The 20,261-nt window shown below is 46.0% G+C and overlaps 1 protein-coding gene across 1 annotated transcript; it reads right to left on the bottom strand.

Moving 5' to 3' along the window:
* Positions 1-710: 710 nt before the first annotated feature.
* LOC133931504 (leucine zipper putative tumor suppressor 2 homolog) lies at positions 711-19,797 on the bottom strand. Its single transcript, XM_062378399.1, has 7 exons — positions 19,594-19,797; positions 12,083-12,223; positions 4,651-5,187; positions 3,858-4,481; positions 3,609-3,731; positions 3,242-3,388; positions 711-2,334 (listed from the first exon to the last, which is right to left on the bottom strand). Exons 3-7 carry the CDS (start codon positions 5,158-5,160, stop codon positions 1,627-1,629), a joined length of 2,112 nt encoding a protein of 703 aa, XP_062234383.1. The 5' UTR covers positions 5,161-5,187; positions 12,083-12,223; positions 19,594-19,797; the 3' UTR covers positions 711-1,626.
* Between the last annotated feature and the right edge of the window lie 464 nt (positions 19,798-20,261).

The following is a 20,261-nucleotide window of genomic DNA, read 5'->3' on the forward strand; positions in this document are numbered from 1 at the left end:
ACTACACTTGAACAAAATAAACCAGTCTTATTTCTGTAATAGGATTAAAAAGTATTAAAGCCAATTAAAGGGGCCAAAAATCGGAGATTTCCGGAATAAAGTTGTTATATTACAAAAGTAAAGTCATAATTTACAAGAATATAGAAATTCAAAAGTAAAATTCTTTTTTATAACCAAATTAACTTTTTCATATTTTGACTTCATTTCGATTGTCACCTTATTCTCGATGTCTTTGTTTTATGTTCTCTTCATTATGGTTTTAATGCTTCGTCAAACTGTGAAAACTCAGGTCAATGAAGTCAGAATTGTGTATTTAATCTGGTGAAATCAAACATTCACCTCTCGCTGAAGAGCCAACGTGGGCGTGGTGTCGTTTTAACTACACATATGTAATTGTTTATTCAAGCATCTTACCAGGACTGAATTTGAAAAAGGAGAGCGTGTATGAGATATTAATATATTTTATGAAATGAGACAACCTGCTCATATTCAGGTTTTTAATTTGAGTCACTTGAAAAGGTTCACATGCTCTGATGTACAGAGGACACATCACTCCCCTGAGACTGTCCATCGCTGCAGCTCCTCTATTCAGCCTCTGTCTGAAACCCCCTGTTGATGGTCCTGGTGATGCTGGTGGTGACTCACCGTCTCACCGGACTGAACACCGGGGCCATCTTGGATATTATTAAGAAACACAAGTGCGCTCCAAGTCAACACCGGCTGTAAGAAAGGCCTTTTTTATTCTTTAGAACAGGAACTACATCACAATCAACAGTATAAACACGTCATAAAATTAGCGTATGTACACGTTCATCCACATCGGCCACTTCTACACTGAAAAGTGATTCTGACGTCAGACGAGTGACAGATGGTTTGAAAGGCGACTCGGGCCGCTTGCTGAGTTTCTGTTTTTATGTTCAATTACATTAGACTGTACAGAGGATCTTATTTCCACTGAGTGTGACAGAACAAATGAAAACATTCGATTCCAGACCAGGAGCGAATTCTGTTTATACTGTTAGAGTATATAAAGATGGACGCCATGACAGCTTCCCAAAGTGTTTGGCTTCATTTTCCGGATCGTATGAGGAAGTGGAATCACGTTGTTCATCTTTATTTACCGTCTACGCCTCACTCGTTTGTCCTGATTCAATAATCTGTCTTCCTGAGGGAAGGAAGTTGACGCATTTTGAGAACATTTCCTGTTTAACTTCTCAGAAAATGAAAAAACAACCGAATTCTCCCCACATCACTGAGAGCGTGTGGAATCTCACATGTGAGCTGAGTGTGTGGAGCTGGAGCCAGCAGACTGACAGATGCACGTTACTCATGCACAACAAATCTGTGTTAAGTTGTGAACGAGGAGCAGAACACTGACGTCAGGTCAGTTGGTGCAAACACTGACACAGACATTAGTGGACGGGCAGAGGACTGAGGCGGAGGACTAATGACTAACGGGGTCATTGGCTTTTAAAGCGGAACCGGAGGCAGAACTAAAGTGGCAGAGTTAGTTGTCGTCTGTGCAGACTCACAACAGCACAAACACACCACACATCTGGGACATGTGGGTGAAAGGGTTTCAGGGGACAGTAGTGCAAATAAAAAAAAGCTGGGGAGACAGGAGGGTCAGATCTCCGTGGCGGCGACCTCATCAAAGTTGATCTCGTTGCCGCTGCCCTCGTCCTCCTCTCTGCTCTCCAGCTCCTGACTGAGGTCCTGCAGGAGCAGCTCCAGCTCTCGGTTCCTGCGATACATCTGCACATAGTTCTGCTGCAGCTGCTTCTGGTAGCGGATAACCTTGTCCTTCTCCTCCTGCCATATCCGTCGCTCCTCCTCGAAGCCTCCCATCTGCTGCTCGGCCCGCTGGTGCTCGAAGGCCAGCTCGGCCCTCATCCGCTCCATCTGGGCCTTCATGTGCTGCAGGGCCTCGGTGCTGCTCTGCCGCTGGGCCTTGGCCTCGTCGCTGTCGTAGGACAACATGTGCTCCCCTGCTTCATGGAACACCTGGCACTGTCGGTTTCCTGGGCCCTGATTGGCCAAAGCATCTCTGAGATGAACCAGCTCTCCCTCGAGTCGCCCGACTTTCTCCCGGAGCAGCTCCGCCTCGCTCTTGCGGCGCTGGAGCTCGTTCTCACACACCTCCAGCTCCAGGGTCCGTGTGCGGGTGGTGCCGTGGGCCTCCTGCAGCAGCACCTGGGTGTTGGTCAGTTCACCGCGGGCCTCTCGGGTTTGACCTCGCAGGGAAACGATCTCCCCGACGCGCTGAGACAACTCTCCCTGCACGTCCTTCAGCTGCTGCTTCAGCAACGAGATCTCCCCCGACTTCTGACACACCTGAAGGGAGAAGAGCTTCAACAATTAGCTGAGCAATTGATTAGATGATTGAAAACTACTTAAAACTATTTAATGTTTTGTGTTTTTTTTGTGTTTCCAGCAAAAGTATCAAACGAGAATATAAAAATATGCTGCTTACATTAAATATTTTGGGGTTTTCGACTCTAACTTCAAACTTTTAATTAAGAAAATCATTGGTTGGTTTACTGGATAATAAGACAATTGTTAGTTTAAGCCTTAGTGTACACATTAAATAGTAATAGAATACGAAGGGTTGCAATCGATTGTTTGGTCTGTAAAAACGTGAAAATGAGCCCATGTGACATTTAGATATATTTTGTTCTAATAGATTAACAACCAGGAATATTTAACCTATTTGTCCATCAACAGTTCTATGGTTTCAACGATGAGCAGTTTTTTCGCAGAGATTTATTTTCAGTAAAGGAAATTTCATCTCAGGCTCCACTTTAACATTCCAATACGTAACTTTCACCACTAGGGGGCTCTCTGTCAAAACAAAAACAAAAGACCTAGTTTAACGACATTGAGAAAAACTGTGGGATCATGGGAGTTATTATATGAATAATGAACTAGGAACAGATAATCGTGAGCAGTGGAACAGCTCACTGGTTTAGCAGCTGAGTTTTTCCTTCATCATACGTTGAAATTGGTTATTTTTGGATAATCTGAATCTAAAGTGTCACAAGACAACAAAACATATAATGTGGTTATAATGAAGAATTGTTACACAAGCTCTTCAACAAATTAGAAGAGGACACTCGTATCCTCTCAACTATAATCAGCCGATCAGTGAATTCAAGAAATAATTCTCTGTGGCATGATTTAATCACTGTTGCAGGTGAATTCTCAGAACTTTTAGATTGCACCCCCCTGTCTCGCTGCTCACCTCCCACTTGGTCTCCTCCAGCCGAGGCCCCAGCTGGATCTTCTCATGCTCATAGGAGCTGCAGCGCTCCTCCAGCTGCTCCCTCTCCTGCAGGAGCTGTGCAAAGTCCTCCTGCAACTTCTTCTTCTCCTGCTGCAGCTGATAAACCTGCAAACATGGCAAAATGGATTTCAATGAATTCAGCGGAGGAAGTCAATTTTTGATTTGTGTACAACGGGAGCATGTTTGAAACTTCTATGGACCTTTTACTGGGACTGATTTGTATTTTAGGCTTTGAGGGCTTGACTCGCTGGGACTGTTTTACCAGTAAGTCCCACTATGTAGGCAGGATTTATTATCAGACGTCTTGGTGGGCAGATGTTCTCACCTGTAGCTGGAGCACCTGCTGGGCACGCTGGGCCTTCTGCGAGGCCACCTGCATCCTGGTGGCACAGCCCTGCCTCAGCTCCTCCAGCTCCAGCTCAAAACGCTTCTGCTTCTCCTCGTAAACCTGCGAAACGAGACAGAGCAACGACAAGAAACATCATTGAAAGAGTAAATCCTTGAGAGTTGACGCTACAGAATGAAAGTCCAGCCGTTAGAAAAGGTCTTTGGAATTTCAGTTCCGTCCTCCCACCTGACAGATTGCAGCTTCGTTGTCGTCCAGGTTGTCTCGGAGCTGCAGCAGTTCCAGGTCTCTCTCTCTCAGCTTGTCCTCCAGGTCCCTCACCACGCCTTCGTAACAGTCCACAGGGCCGGGGGAGCGCCCGCTGGACCCGCTGTCAGACAGAGGCTGCCCCCGGCCACTTATCGACCCAGAGCCCGTGCTCTTACTGGAGGACGAGCGCCCACTGTCTGAGTTGGAATGTCCGTGTGCGCTGGTGGGCGGGGCGTTCTTCACGGGCTCCAGTTGGCCGGCGGACGCCTCCCCTGATGCCAGGCTGTAGCCGGCGCTGCTGTAGGGCGGCAGGCTGGAGAGGGAGTTGCGTCCAGAGTCGGACAGGGAGCAGGACTGACTGCTGCCTCCTCCTCCTCCTCCTCCTCCTCCTCCTCCTCCTCCTCCTCCTCCTCCGCTGTACGAGCTGCGCTTCTCCGAGCAGGAGGGCGACGCCTCTCTGTGCGCGGGGCTGAGCATGTTCAGGTTGTTTTGGCTTTCTGATTGGTTGGCACAGTGGCGAGGGGAGAGGTACTGCATGGAGTGGCGGCTCTTTGGAATGACAGCTTTGAAGGCAGTGGGCCGCAGCACCGTTTTCTCCATGTTCTAGAGGAGGGAAGAAGATAATCCACTTTTAAATCATTATAAAAAGAATGCAGATTGAATAACTTTTTTACCACTTCGATTCCTGTTGGCAAATCTGTGATTTATTTATCATTCTTTATTGTTTCCAGAAGATATGTTGGCTTGAAATATATCATATTCAAAGACACACCTTCTCAAGTTTTCCTGATATGGGGATCAGTTTCGGAGGAGGTCCGCCCATATTCCCGTTCAGCCCTGATCCCTCCTTCATCTCGTCCACATCACTTCCTGGACTGAGAGGTAATACTAGGTTCTCATTCCAGTCCTCTATATAGTCCTCGTTCAGATAGGTGAAGTTCCCGTTCGCGCTGCTGAAGGTGGTGGAGCTCTGTTTCTTGAGCAGCGGCAGGTTCTGGATTAAGGGGTCCTGGGGGGACTGGCTGCCCAGGCAGGGAGCCCCCGTTGTGGGTCGTCGGACTCTTGCTCCCAGCTCGACACCGGAGCGGTGGTCCTGGTAAGGGCCGGGGCGTGCGGCTATGAGGCTGCTGACAGAGCCCATAGGATCCAGAGTGGAGGGTGGTGGTGGTGGTGGTGCGTTGATGGGCGAGGAGGGGCCGGAGTGGTGTCGTCTACGGGCTCCTCCACTCAGGCCGGAGCTGTGGGGCTCAGCAGATATGGGCAGAGCCTGGACCAGCGCCATGGTGGCAGCTCAGAGGGGTCACCTGCTCTGAAAGAGAAAAACAACACAACTTATAGCTGCATGTTTAAATAGTTTGTCTCAATCACAATATAAGTTCAGTCAAGTCACAAGTCATCTGGGACAAGTCCAGCTGAAGGCTTGAGTCCTTGAGGACAATTTAAAGTATCCTAGTTAAGTCTTGAGTCAAGAGACAAGTTCAGGTCAAGTGTTTCCTGTACTTGTACAAGCAGGAATCAAAGTCTTAAGAATTCAAATAGCAGACCTCAGGTTCCAGACAAGTCATCTTCCAGGAACTCTCAAACCATTCCTTCATTCAAGATGAGTCCAGTTCATGTCTCAAGTCTTGTAGCAACAAGTTTTAGGTCCAAGTCTCATGTTTAAGCATTTATCCTTTACAAATCCAAGTTATGTCTCAAGCACAACCAGTCCCATGTCCTGTGAGTCTTAAGCTAAGATTTAAGGACAATCCGAGTCCAGTCTCAAATCATTTGAGACGATTCCAGGAGAACTCCCAAGTCTTAGGAAACACGACCTGAGGTCCTTCAGGACAGGTGACTTCCCACATCATTAAAAATCAAACATTTTCCAGCCAAAACTTTATCAACAGTGTTTTTAAAATGAAACCTGCTGCTGTCGTATGTACTCAACTTATCTGGGAAACAAACTGATGCATTTGATTCGATAAGGCCAGAAAACAAATGAAATACAGGCCGAAGCATACAAAGTATCCCACAAGACCTCAGTGGCCCACACACGGAGCCGAGCCATTCATTAAACCCATTCAAGCAGCACAAACGGGGCTTGAGGCGTTTGGCTCGTGAGGCATGAGGCAGCAGAAGAAAAGGCTCTCTTTTCATTTGAGATGCTAAATGGCTTCCAGCACGCTGGTATTTTCCCTGACAGCAACAAAGGCTCCTGTCTCCACACATCTGATCAGCCTCGGCCATAACCACCAAAATCCCGACCGTGGATAATACCTCAGAGGAGAAGCATGAGGAGAGGAGACAGGTCGGACCTGCTGTGAAACTTTAGCCGTGGCTGATGAAAGTTAAATCAGTAACATCCAACAAAATACAGTTGAGAGAACTTGACTCACAAAGTAGGAGGCAAACTAACTGACTGTTTCACTCCTCTCACGGGACGGCTGGGTAAATATTGACACTGTAACCGGCTCGTAGAAGATGTGATATCATTTGATTTGTCTCGTGGACGGCGAATACTGTGCAGACAACAATGTTGTGCAGAGAACAATGCGTGACGATGAAGTCATGGTGCACTGACAGCAGAGAGACTGAGGGGCGTGTCCCGGGGCGTGTCCCGGGGCGTGTCCCGATCTTAACAATGAGATAAGTTTTTTATGTGCAGCAACTTTAAATAAAGCGTATTTAACTTCATGCAAGAGTGACTATACAAACAGTGGAAGGATAAAGACTGACTGGCTATCAGGCTGTTTGTCCAAGGCCACATGGAAAGTGGATGTGACGCAATTTAAAACAACCTTGAATAAAACTGGGGATTTCTCTGGGAATCAAACTTTGTCTTATGATTCACGTTGAGGATGAAAACGCCCGAGGATCAGCTGGAGAAGACGATCCCTGCTGGAGGACAGTGGCTGAGACGAGGCCCGACAGCCAGGACAGGGTCACGCCAAGTCATTCTCCAACCTGCCAAGTTTACCCAAAGCCGACAAGGCCACTACTGTGATTTAACTGTGATTAGCAGACGTTAATTAGGAACAACAAACACTGGCCAGGACCTACTTAGACTCCGAGTGAGACAAATCTGGCACCGCAACGTGTTATGATACAAACGAGCTGTCAAACTGAAAATGAATTAACAAGAACCAGCACGACAGTTTTTGTGTAAAGGTACTTTTTAAATGTCTCTCTCTAAAACCATTAAGCCCAAAACTGATAATAGCAGGAAATTACAATCTAAAAAAATCATTTTTCTCACCCCCCCCCCCCCCCCACCCCTGTGGGAGAAGCTGAGAAATGAGCCCAGAAATGATCTGTCAGTTGATTCTCTCAGGTCGTCCGGTTAATGCAGTTTGAAATGAGCCTTTCAAAGATTCTAACTCAATGATTGAATCCTTGCCTCAGTGTCTGTCTGGAGGTGAACGGCAGCAGGAGCAACATGTGGTGTCGAGGCTGCAGACTTATCGCTGCCGGCTCCAAGTCGATTAATCTTGTGTGATTTCTCTACACGCTGAGAGAAGCTAATTAGACCGTGACGATATGTATTACACATAATCCCGTCTGAATGAGACCGGAGATGCTAACGTCTGCAGTTTGTCACAACCTGCTGCTGTCAGACAGAAATCCTGATGCTCAAGATGATATTTCTTTACGGCGAAAGTCTGGAGCCGCTCTATGGATTCACCTGGTCCTTAGTTTACTGGTGAAGACTTTAAGGCTGCAGCTAACGATTATTTTCATTATCAAAATCGCTGCATACCAAATTACATCTTTAAATATTTAATATAATAAAAAAACTTTATATACAAACGAGCAAGGGGTCCAACTTTAATTTTCTTCTTATGAGAGTTAAATTAAGTTTAAAAATGCACAATCTGCACACACATATAAACGTTAGATGCCACTAACAACTACATTAAAGCCTGGTTCATATATAAACCAAGCGGGGAATTAATTCCCTTAATGAATGAATGTAAACTGCAGCTTCCCCCGAGCTCAGAGCCTCTAAACAACCTGTCCTGCACGATCAGTATTTCGTGGGGAATCCATCTGTTGGACTAACTCTCTCCAGATAAGTGAGTAAAGCTCTAATCCCCCCGGACTCGAGATGACTGAAACTATGCAGCGACTCTACTAAGAATTGGTAGAGGCCCCCCCCGTCCCCGCCAGTACATGCACTTCATTGTCATAGGGACCGGGGCCTCAATCATAAGAAAGTGTGGGCAGGATAAAGAGGAGGGGGGGGGGGGGGGGGGGGAGAGGCCAGGATCCGTCCTTACAGCCTCTTAAAGACGTTCTCTAGTGGGGACAGACCTCCACATGCTCACAGGAGGCTGATGGAGGTTAAACGGACATTAATTACTAACGACTGGTGCGAGGCTCCATAAAGAAACTCCTAGAATTACTTTCACTTCCCCTAGAAGATAATGTGAACTCCATGTTGTCTCTCAGGCTGCATCCTTACAACTGTTCTCCTGAAGACCTGACCGGTGAAAGTTTGAATCCCTAGAAATGGCCAATTTGTGAGCACACATAATGAGTTCCAATTAGTAACAATTAAAGCGATGAAACTAAAATAGCAGGGCACACGTGTGAAGCAGATCATAACCACCTCATGATGTGCCCAGTGGCAGCTGACTAACTGGGACTGTTTGGTCTGGGAAAGCCCCTGAAGGTTTTCAGGTCGGCGCCCTCGGGCAGGAGGCATCAGTGCGTCGGTCAGTCGCTCCTCCAGCTGGAGGAATGTGCAACAACACCAGCCAATGAGAGTTCAGACTAAACAGTGAGCGACGGTCAGTGTCTCATCGCCCACACGCCTCAGTCTGCAGGGGGAGCAGGTCTGAGGTCAGAGTTTCTCATGATTCAAGTAGTTTTGAAAGCATCTCAATCACCTCCTGCTGGTTGGCGGCAGTATAGGACGTAAACCCTTTCTCCTCCATGTTAGTGGATGGGACATCGACCAAACTAATAAATCAAAGTACACTTCTTTTTTATCAACATGGTTTTCTGTTAGACAATTGATCTGTTTGGGAATAGAACCTCTGTTGAACTACAGCTTCTAGTGTGCCATTAAGCAAACTCCCTGCCTTTGCCAGGAGAGAAGAAGGAAAAGTTTGAGAAATACATTTTATGAATCTGCATTAGTCCAGTCTACTCGATCATCAGACCTCTCAGGGGAAGACATGTTTAATGGAGGCCGTGTTACAGAGACGCAGCCTCCGAGGTTCACTGGCTCTGCTCCTGCAGGACGTCACACAAACCTGCTTTGAGACGAGCTGAAGGAGCCGGCACTACACCCCCCTCTGTTAGCACCGCGCCATGAACACACATCCACAGCCGCAGAGGGGAGAGTCTATAAATACCCCCCCACACTAGGTGAAGAGTATATGCTCGGGGGGGAAACAACAAGATAGCTGTGTAACACTGGTCATCACCTCTGACTCCACCATGTTGTGGACGGACAGAGTAACAGACATAATGGACGTAAAGGAGAAGGAGGCTAAGTTTTCAGAGGAGAGCGTCTGGAGATCCCTCCTCCACTCTCCATCTCTCTGAGCCCGAACTTCTGAATCCCACTCTCTCTTTCTAACACCCCCACCCCTCCCATCTCCTCACTGCCCCCCCGTCTCTCTGGAAAGTGGAACATAGAGGGAGAAGTGTGACCAGGCTATTTCAGTTTCTTAGACAACCTACCTTTCCACCGGCTGACACCAGCGTCAGTGTTTCAAACATTCATGCCCCCGGTGATTATTCAACTTAAGGTTCTTAAATGTCTGAAAATAGCACAAGATGACGTCTAAAAATTACTTGAAAAACATTTAAACTACAGAAATATATAGTAGCTGATCCTGACATTTGAAAAACCATAAACTGAATTATTGGCGTTTGATCCAAATGAATATTCGAATACATCATAACTGATCTGATATTCGCTGGTATTTAATTAACTGTTTAACAAGTCACCAGTTCTTGTTGGCACAGTTAAGTTAAGTTATTCTCGTACTATAAACTTGCACAAGATCCTTTAAAACGCAACACAAACTGTTATCAGCCAACTTCCCCCTCACCTTAAACACCTGAGCAATAAACTCGACTTCCCTTTTCTCCCACGTTCCTTCCCTCCGAGCGTCTTACCCCAGTTCTCTGTCTGCATCGCGGCCCTGCAGCCGGACCAGCTCCTCCTCATCATCCGGCCTCAGATGGAAATCAAGCTCCCACAGTCACATGTGGTCCTGCTCCTCCTGCCTCTGTTTCTTACTTAGCCCCCGAAAAAAAAAGGCCAAATGCCGCCAACGTGAATGGGAGCACAGTCCCCTCCCCTTCCTCTCTCTCCGGCCCCCTCCTCCCAGTCCAGCCTCTCCATTTACCCCCTCCTTTGATGGTAGATACACCTCCTCTCTCCCTGCTCCACTCCTCCTCTACCGCCTCCTTTGACCAAAGAACTACACTCTGCCAGCTCCTCCTCAGCCTTTGTCCGGCTGTAGAAAGAGGAGAAAGGAGACAGACTCTGAAAGCCGGGGGAAAGGCAAACCGTTCAGTTTGAGACCTTTTAGCTCCCTCCGCAAACTTGAAGCAGAAAGTGAAAAGTTTTGAGTGACAGTTCTCTGTTCTACATTTGACCCTTTTACACGAAATGTGGTCATGTGATCCACCGTTAATAGAACAATATTGATTAATGCAGCTGGGACTGAGGAAGCAGCTGATCAGGTCTATTCTCCTGTGACACTGAGTCCGGCCTCTGACCTGCATCCACCACGTGACCACCACAAATTGAATCAACAGGAAGAGACGGTGCAGTCGGAGCTCAGCTGCTCGGCTCTGAGACGGAGACGGGGGGGGGGGGGGGGGCAAAGTGGGGTACGAGAAGTAGGCTATGCCCCGTCACCGCCTCGCACACACACACACAAACACAGATCTGTCTCTCTCCCTTTCTCTTTTCCACTCCCTCTCTCTCTCGCTGCTCCTGTAACTGGGTCAAACTGGAGGTTTGTCCTTCAGAAGAGGCCGAGCAGGGAGTTCAAGGTCGCTCTCTGTCACGTCTTGGAAGGAAGATGTGGAGGACACGGGATGCGTCTCGAGTACCGGGACGCCCGTCCTGCTGCAGCGTGTGAGCAACACAAACCACCGCTCAAGACAAGACGACAACAAAGAGGCAGCCTGCCAATCTGTGAACACCACCAATTAGCGCTTCATCTTTCTAGGCAATGGGAAAGGGGTGGATGATGGGGGGGGGGGGGGGGGGGGTGTAACATGAGTCAGCTCCTTTTGAAGCGGTAGATTTACAGGCTCAAGCAACAAGGTAGAATCATGAGCAGGTCTTAACATTAGTTTTGTTGCTACAGTGCTTTACATCCAGCGGGATTAAGAGAGCTTTTATTTTTGAAAAGTTGTGAACTTGGTCCATTGCTTAACAGAGCTCTGAAATTGCGGACATGTAAAGTATGAAAGAATAATGTTCTTCAGTCATAAACAGTTTATTATCCTACTGTGATGCACAAAACATGAAAGTGTCTCCGTAGAGGCCGTGCAGGTCGCCCCCCCTCTTTTTCCATCAACCTGCTTCCTTCTATATTTTCATAACAAAGGCTCACGTCTGGGACCAGGAAGCTAGGCCACTCCTCAGTGTCCATACTGTCTCTGCGTGGGGGGGGCGTCTCTCCCACTGGACCCTGCAGCTAAAACTGTCCTGGACCGCTCACATCCAAAACAATCCCCCCCCGGCACAAAGCAATCTGCGAGCACCTCCGACATGAGCCTCAGCGCCTGGCAGGGGTGGCTCCATTAGTGAAGAGTAGAGAAGAAGAGGGACATCTGAAGATTAAAATAAGTAAAACTCACAAGTCCCCGTCATAAATCCAGAGAAATGGGCTGTTTGGCAGGAACCCGATTCACCACCACTCTGATTTACTGTATAATGAGCCAAAGACATTAGGGTGACGCCTTCAACTCCGGAATTACAGCAAAACCCTATCCATGATTAAGATCTGTCAAACCCCCGTGCTGCAGTAGTGTGTAAACATTCACACATCGCAGGACACACACACACACACACACACACTGCTATGTGAGGTGTGTTACAGCCAAGAAAACAGGCCTGAAAATTCCTGCTTTGGTCCAAAAACGTTATAAAATCAAGATTCAAGGCTTCGAGAAAAAAAGCTAAGAAGACGGTCGGTGCCGTTTCTCATACATGAACCACATTCACTCCAAGAGGCTCCACTTACCTGTCAATGACACCCTGTGTTTAACTTCTGGAGGCCTTAGAAAAGCATGGGGCATCCCAGGAGCTCACACCGGTGAACAGATCTTCTTTCTTTCCTCCTCGTCTCCCTCTCTCTCTCTCTCTCTCTCTGTGTTCTCCCAGACTGAGGAGACAGAAAGCAAGAAGACATGCATCATGTTGTTGAATCAGCAGACGAGACGCAGCGAGACTGCAGAGAGCTGGAAAACCTGAAATGTGACAAGTGTGTTTATGGAAGTCAGTGAAAAAGAGGAAACTCTGAGTCATGGTGGCAAAAAAATCAGCTTCACGTGCAGGAAGGTCGAGACTTGAGGGGATTTTCCATGTCAAGGGAGGGCCGAACACAAAACTAATAACCATCACATGTTGTTTGGATTTAAACTGTTGATAACACAGGTTTTGGATTTAACGTTATCTCATTGTCTTAAAAAAGAGACATTCAGTTGTAATTACAAAACATGACTTTTCGATATATTTGATATTATCGTATTTTCTGCAAACATCATCATGTCAGTAAGAAAGAAGTACTGACGCTCACAGAAGAAGAAATGGAAAAGTGTCCGGCAAAATGATTAACCCCCCCAAAGAATAACTTGTGAAACATAAACTGAGGGAGAAGCTAGTCGGTTTAACGTGCATCCTGTTTTATCAGCAGGATGTTTGCTTTAAGTAACGTTTCAAACTGCCTGCAGGGCAACGACAACTGCACAGGCTCTTCTTCCAGCTGAGCAAACCTGCCGCTCCTCCCTCTGTGCCGACCGCTCTGGATCAGCGTGTTACAGACACATGGAAGTGGAGTCGAGACTGCGGCTTCCCACATGTAATGCAGCTCCGTCCACACGGCTCTAAAACAGCTGAGTGAATGCTGCACAGTGATGGAGCCAAACCAGAGAGAATACACTGAGGCCTGTGAAGTAACAACTTAAGAGCTGTTTGTTTTAAAAAAGGCAGACAATTGACCTGCAGAGCAGAAAGAGGTGTTTACTTAAGAGGGCCGCTCCTCTCAACGGCTACTCCACTTCCACAGGGACAGTCCTCATTACAGGAGAGAGGGACAGATACAGAGAGGAGGGCAAAAGAAAAGAGAGGGAGCGACATCGCGATTATCATTTCATTACATTATTCATCTGCTGGACCACAGACTGTAAATAAAGATGGACACCGTGCAGAAGTTAGATCTCTCACTCGGGCTTCTGCAGAGGGTGGGTGTCATCATGAGGGTGTGCAGAGTGCAGAGCGGTATTTAGAGTTCACATTCAATGAGAGTTTATATCTTTAAATCTGACACTGGAGATAAACAGATGACGGATAAGAGAGAACACAGATTAAAGTTTAATCTCCCATCGGACTCTGATAAACAGATGAAGAGAAGCCAGGCAGTTTGGTCAGGGCGACTAAAATATCTGTATCCATCAAGGAAAAGCATGATTTGGACAAAATAAGGTAAAAATTACATATCAAAACTATTATAATTAACAAGTGTGAGGGTGATAAGAACTTTATGGATCAGAAAACTGTAGCAGGCAGCTCTGTGCAGTGGTCAGAAGGTTACATTAAACAGGATGGGGTGCAGAAATTAAAGTTAGATGCTTATTGGGAAGGGCAGTGTAATAAAGGAGAAGTAATGAGGATGAATGAGGTTTTGTAGTGGCCGGGCTTTCAGGCATGCACACACACACACACACACATGCACACACACACACACACACAAACTCACAGGACCGACAGACTATTAAGGAACAGTGTGGCGGCCGGCGTCTTCCCAATCCAAACACTGCCACCCCACAGCACTTAGGTTTATTGTTGTAATGATCAGCCATGTGCTGAAGGTTTCAGGCAAGTGACCAAATGCAATAAGACACAGTGGGAGAGACACACCCTGAACAAAGGCCGTTCAGGAAAGAAGGGAAATGCAGCTGAGATCGAACAAACAGACGAGTGGACATCACTGTGCTCAGGACATGATTATTAACAGTTGTAAACAATATAAGAAAATAACAAAGCAGTTTATTTAAAAGGATAAAACGGGCCGAGTGGGAACTGGCAAGCGAATCCACTGGGAGAAGAGGCATTTCTGTCTTAGCCCACATGGAAACCATCACATTAAACAGCACAAAATATCTCTGCATTCTCTCAGACATTCCTCATGTGGACTCATCCAAACCTCAAATATCCTCCTACCATTCAGAAACCTACAGAGAAAACCCCCGTCCACTTCCACTGTCACGAGTCAGTGAGAATAAAGCATTTACTGAAGGAGATACAAAATAAAAGACCTGGATGTCAGTATATAATCAAAAGCAGAACTTTTATTTTTTTGTAAATATAATGGCTCAAATGGTTAAATCAGCCAAGATAAATAAAATAAATCAATACATAATGAGGACAGAGAGTCATCAACAGGCCGTCTGGTGTTCTGCTGGGTGTGAATGACAGAGGGATGGAGGGATGGAGGGATGGAGGGATTGTTTGAATACCTCACATCTCTCCCCCTCTCAGTGCGCAGGCAGGACCCACGGCTCTCCTCACCCGTTACTTCAGATCCCCTCTGCGTGTGAGTAAGCTCTTATGCAACATGTGACGCAGCGAGCGGCCGGCCCACAGCCCACACGGCTTCCTCACCTCTCCATCACTCCCCCTCCCACCACATGGTCAGCCTCGCCACGCACAAGCCTCTTACGTTAATATTGTTTGGCAACGAGACGATTTCCTTATTTCTGACTCCTGACGCGTTTTATCTGCAAGTGGGTTGAATGGAGAGAAGGTTTGAGGGACGCCCCACTTACACACGCACTGTGCAGGTCCAGCTTCAAACTGGAGCTATCCCAGTTACATGCTGAATGAATAACTGATAAAACCATAGAAATAGCCAGGGAGGGACTTAGCTTTCTGATTCAGTGATTCATAATTTCACCCTCTAAGTTCCAGTAATCATAAACATACATTTGTCCTGTGCAGATTGATTTTCTCTCAAACTAGAAGTTTAAAAGAAACGGCTCTTATCGTTTTGTGTGTCAGTTTTCTGTGTTTTCTCATATTTACTAAATGTGTCCACGCCACAGTCGGGGGGTGTGAAACAATTAGAGCAGGCAGTTGACACACGGCTGAAGAGCAAGCGAGTGGGAGAATGAGTGGAAGCGAGAGGGAAGGAGGTGACGGTGGAGACGAGGAGGAGAGAGAAGCAGGAGTGAGGAGAAGCTGCAGGTCTGCACGGTGCATCAGCACATGTGGGCCTCCGTGCAGCAGCTGTCAGTGTCATCATCACACCGACTACCGCTGCCAATCACAGCTGCTCATGGGAACACGGGCAAGTTGTTTATCACGCTTTTTTTAGAGCATGCAATCCTCCGCAAGTGACAACAGATGACGCAACACACAACATGGACAAGCTGTGTAAAACACTCTCTCGTGTGTCACCACTTCGGTGTAAGAAGACTCAGGAACGAGGCCAAACAACAAAACTGGGCCCGAGTCCTCCAGCTCACTGACGTCAGATCAGTGTAATCCAGCCACACTGGCATCTCCTTCCAGGCAGAAGAAGGATTGTACAAATTAAAATATAAGAGTAAGAATCTACAGGGAGGCTTGTGGGCATATATGTGCTTTTAAATGCTAATATCAATGTTTATTTAACATTACAGCTGACATTATTCTGCCAGGGTCAGGGGTCATAACATTCCACATCTGCATTCTCAGGTTTTTTTATGAGGATGTCCTTATTCGGGTCAAGGTCGTCAGAACATGGTGGTGTCTTATTTAGACTGTTTGGCTTAATCTGGTAAATGTGTGTAAATGTGTGTGCGTGTAAAAGTCGACTGGGATTCGACTTCGATTCAAAGTCACGCAACTTCTTGTAAAAGTTTTGGAAGAACGAGCAGAATGTGGAACCATATCAAAGAGATTGGTTTTAGAAAACAGAAAGTGCTCTGGAGCCATCGTGGTCTATTTGCATTGAAATGGGGCCGACAGTCAAAGCTCCAGGAGAGGAGGTGATGGAAAATGGCAAATTGGGAGGTGGAAGATGTTTTAAGATTAATGGCCGCTGTGCTCTGCTCCTTCAAATTGGGACAAAGCTAAAATCACATGAGATTTCACCCACAAAGGTAAGTGTGAAGCATGTGTGTGTGTCTGTGTGTGTGTTTGTCATACATCTATATCCCTTAACTACGTGACCTGCTAAGGTGAGGACAGACGCTCGGCTCCAGATTAACCAGAGAGGGATCAAACTCCCGGCTCTCGGCCCCGGCGCCGCTCGGTGCCCTCGGACAGATGTGCCGTCCAGCTGTGTGCGAACCTCAGAGCCGGCTAAGAATACCAAACCAATCCTGTCACAGGCCCCCGTGGACAAATCTGGATCAAAGCTGGGAAATAAGCCAGAACGATAATATGATATGTGACCAAATAGATGTCTGGGATCTTAGCTGTCATAACACCGTGTTATGTAAACAGATTAAAAAGACACCATGTGGAGCGGTTGACCTCAATGTTTTGATGACACGTCAACAGAAATCTAATTTCACATCTTCTCCACTGGGAGGATTCACTGGTGTTCATGGCAAACTAAATTTGGACATTTGAAACTAACAATTGGAAACTATATTTTCTGATTCTTAATAGCTTTAACAATCAACTGGTTAACCCTTCGATAAACAGACATGTAGAGGGTGCCCCCCCCCCCCCCGATCTGACCGACGTGTGACCCCCAGCAGACATTGAGTGAGGAGGCTGGGACTTGATTTCATTTTAATCAGCTTGTAACTCGATGAACTCACCTCAGTAAAACCCTGCTCTTCAGGTTTGAAGACACATCAGAAGCTAAATTTAACTCTCTCTCTTTAAAAGGAGGAGAAGGAAGCTGCTTCCTTTGTTTTGTCAACTTACTGTGTTGTGTGGAATCAGCACAGAGGTTTGTTTCTGACACTACAGCAGATCTCTAACAACCTACATGAAATCTTCAACTCAAGATGTTTTCCTTCTGTTGTCATTTAGATATTTAATTTAAGGCTTGTTTCCCTTCTTGACATTTAAATAAGAGATGCAGGTCATTAAGTCAAGATGTTTTCCTTCTCGATAATAACATAATGAGCCTGTAGTCATGACTCTTTGTTTAAAAACCCCACACAGACTCTCACAGTCTGTTCTAAACCCTCTGGTGGTGGTGGTAGAACTGTGCCACATCACAATCTACAGTACACAACCAGCGACAGGAGACCGGGTTCAACACAATGGCACACTGTACGAACCAGACAAAGGCACGAAACACAAAATCAGCACTTCTTTCAACACAATGAGCCACAGGGAGAACTCAACACAACACGGTCCTCACGTTGCCTGACAGATAGAACGCCCCCTGCTGTGCTCCCACTGTCCTCCTGTCTTCTTAAGTTTCTCTCCACTTCCTCGAGGAGACGCTTTGCATCGGCCACAGGGACTCGACCTTCGGTGGAAATAGCTCAAGGGCAAAAACTTCAGAGCCGCTCGGCAGAGAAAAAACATTTATCCAGTTCAACTAGGAACCAACAACTGGATAAACACACATTCACGTACATTTTGTGCTTTTTCCACACACAACACAGCCAACACATATTTGACCTTGAGGTTTTCTTTACCTCTCAGATCTGCGTCTCAATGCAACACCACCACGTCCATGTTTATCACAAGAAGAGTGAGACACGGCTGCTCCGGGGTCTGTTCTGATGGTTGTGCTTGACTCTCAAGGCCAGAGGAGCTTTTACATAACAATAAGGAAATAGAAGCTACACTTCTTAACTAGTGGAGGGAAGAAACACAAGGGAACGCACTCAGATGTCAGTTTATTAGGTACAACAAGACTGATTGTCTTCATTACTGATTAATAAATAGTAAAAGACTTCATGAAACTACAATCTGTAAATGTCTTGTTTTGTTCTTTTATACTTAATTAATAAGGCAAACCTCCTCTCTCTTTTATTAGAAAACAGAATTACACTTGTTCTCTGAAGTTATCAGGGTGGAAGTCTTAAAGTTAGTTACAGCCCTAAACAACGATGAAACTCATCATCTCCTCAAACAAACAAACTACACTTTAAAAGATGCACAAGATTCAAAAGGAATCATTCTCAATATGCAGATGAGATTAAAGTCCCGGCTCTACACCAGCAGTGTGTTTATCTTCTTGTCAAGCAAAGGACACAACATGGAGGACACGTCTCTAACTCCACGACGATGCCAACACCTCGATGTGCCGATGAAGCACTTCCACTCAGAGTGTCGGGGGGGAAGTTTGCCATGTGCATACTTAATTGAGCAATTATGGGATTTTATCTTTTGACACCTCGGAGCTGACGTGCGGACTCACAACATAACTCCACCGTGACACACAACAGGTTTTACCAACAAGCAAACTTTTGTGTGTGAAGTACAGATTCATATTCTTGTTTTTTTGTTTCCAGTAACACACAGACTGGGGAGCTGTGGTCCCAACACACTGCACCTGGCAAAGCAATAAGGCAGAAAGAGAAGAAACCAGTGAGGAGCCAAACGTGGCTGCAGAGCGCGTCAGAGGGGGAATGCCACTCGTGTTAAGCATTCACATGTGTTACTGCTGCAGCCACAGGGCAGCTCAAACAATACTACCCCCCCCACGGAGTTGTGTACTCTACTCTGGTTCAGTTGATTATTACATAATTACTGTTTGAAATAAACATTTTCATATCTAAATATAACTTGTCAGAAAGCGATTGTCCCGTACAGACTTTAACAACATGGAGGGAAAAAACACACACATTCATCATCTGAGGGCATCTATTTCAAATCACACAAAAATAACAACACAAGATAAAAATCCATGAGATTTGTTTACAGGAGACCGGGGAACATGCTGAGGGGCGTGAGGAGGAAACTGTTGATTTGATGATGTGGAGAACAAGTGAAGTATGAGCAGGAAATGAGTGTGTGTTTGTGTGTGTGTGTGTGTGTGTGTGTGTGTTGGGGGGGGGGCACTTTGTTATGTCTGAACCCACTCGACCCATCATCTGATGCACACATTGATAGAAGTCACTTCTCTCAAAGACTCCAGGCTCCTCTAGGTTCTACTCTCCAAGGATGAATATTAAACAATATTCAATGTCCTCCTGGAGTGTGTGTGGGTGTGTGTGTTCCAAGTGTTACCAGTGTTGTGGGGACCGGTTAACACAATATTATGTCCCCACAGTGAAAACCATTACATTTTAAGGCAAAGACGTGTTTTAAGGTTAAGTTAAGGTTGTTGGGTTAAGGTTGAGGTTACAGTTTACGTGTGTGTTTGTATGTATGTGCGTGTGTGTGTGTGTGTGTGTGTGTGTGTGTGAGTGTGTGTGTGTGTGATGAATTTCACCTTCACACACCTGTGCATCTTGATGTACGTTACTTTAAAACATCCATAAAGTTATACAAGTCCACAACAACGACACACGTGTTATTACACACACACACATGCACACGTACACACGCACACATCGGGTGAATTAAACTCACCGTGCACGCGCAGCGTCGGGAGCCCGCTCCTGCTCTGTAAAGTCCCGGGAGGTTTTTTATTTTGTACTCGTTTTATCCACAAAGTCGAAAGTTCACCGACGCTCGAGGACGAGGAGCCCGACGCAGGAGTCAGTTCCCTCGGCTGCGCACGTTCCCTCCTCCGGTCTGTTGTTGTTGTGAGGAGCAGAACTGACGCTGCGCGGGTTTAAGTCACAGACTGTTCCGTGAGAGGTTAAGTTGAAGCCAGCGCACAGGCACATCCGGTTTCACAATAAGGTGACACACTTATTAGAAATGAAGGAAAGTTTGTTATTTTAGAAAAATACTCTCGGTTTATTAGATATGTGACGTTTTGATCGATTTGTTTTTAATCCAAGTCATAATTTAGATTTATAAAGTCAAAGGTTTGACTTTTTATTTGACCTTTTATCTATTAGATTTGACTTATCTATGTTAATTTTTTGTAAATCTCCTAAAGTTGATTCTTAATCATAATTTAATATTTATGTGTGATGATTTTGACATAGCAAGTAAAAAACATTGACTCTATATCAACACAATTGGATAGTGAATCATACTTTTACCTTTTAACTAGTAGATTTGACTCATCTATGTAAATTTTCTTTCTCCAAATTTTGACTCTATATCATAATTTTGACATTATGAAT

The sequence above is a fragment of the Platichthys flesus genome, chromosome 20 (genome assembly GCF_949316205.1).
Source record: "Platichthys flesus chromosome 20, fPlaFle2.1, whole genome shotgun sequence".
In the NCBI taxonomy this organism is placed as follows: Eukaryota; Metazoa; Chordata; class Actinopteri; order Pleuronectiformes; family Pleuronectidae; genus Platichthys; species Platichthys flesus.

What these genes read in the sequence shown, in the direction of transcription:
- LOC133931504 (XM_062378399.1), bottom strand. Translation starts at nt 5,160, where the DNA reads ATGGCGCTGGTCCAGGCTCTGCCCATATCTGCTGAGCCCCACAGCTCC. An exon ending in TATCAGGAAAACTTGAGAAG is followed by an intron (nt 4,482 to 4,650) that starts GTGTGTCTTTGA and finishes TCCCTCCTCTAG; the next exon opens with AACATGGAGAAAACGGTGCT. An exon ending in AGCAGGTGCTCCAGCTACAG is followed by an intron (nt 3,389 to 3,608) that starts GTGAGAACATCT and finishes CCATGTTTGCAG; the next exon opens with GTTTATCAGCTGCAGCAGGA.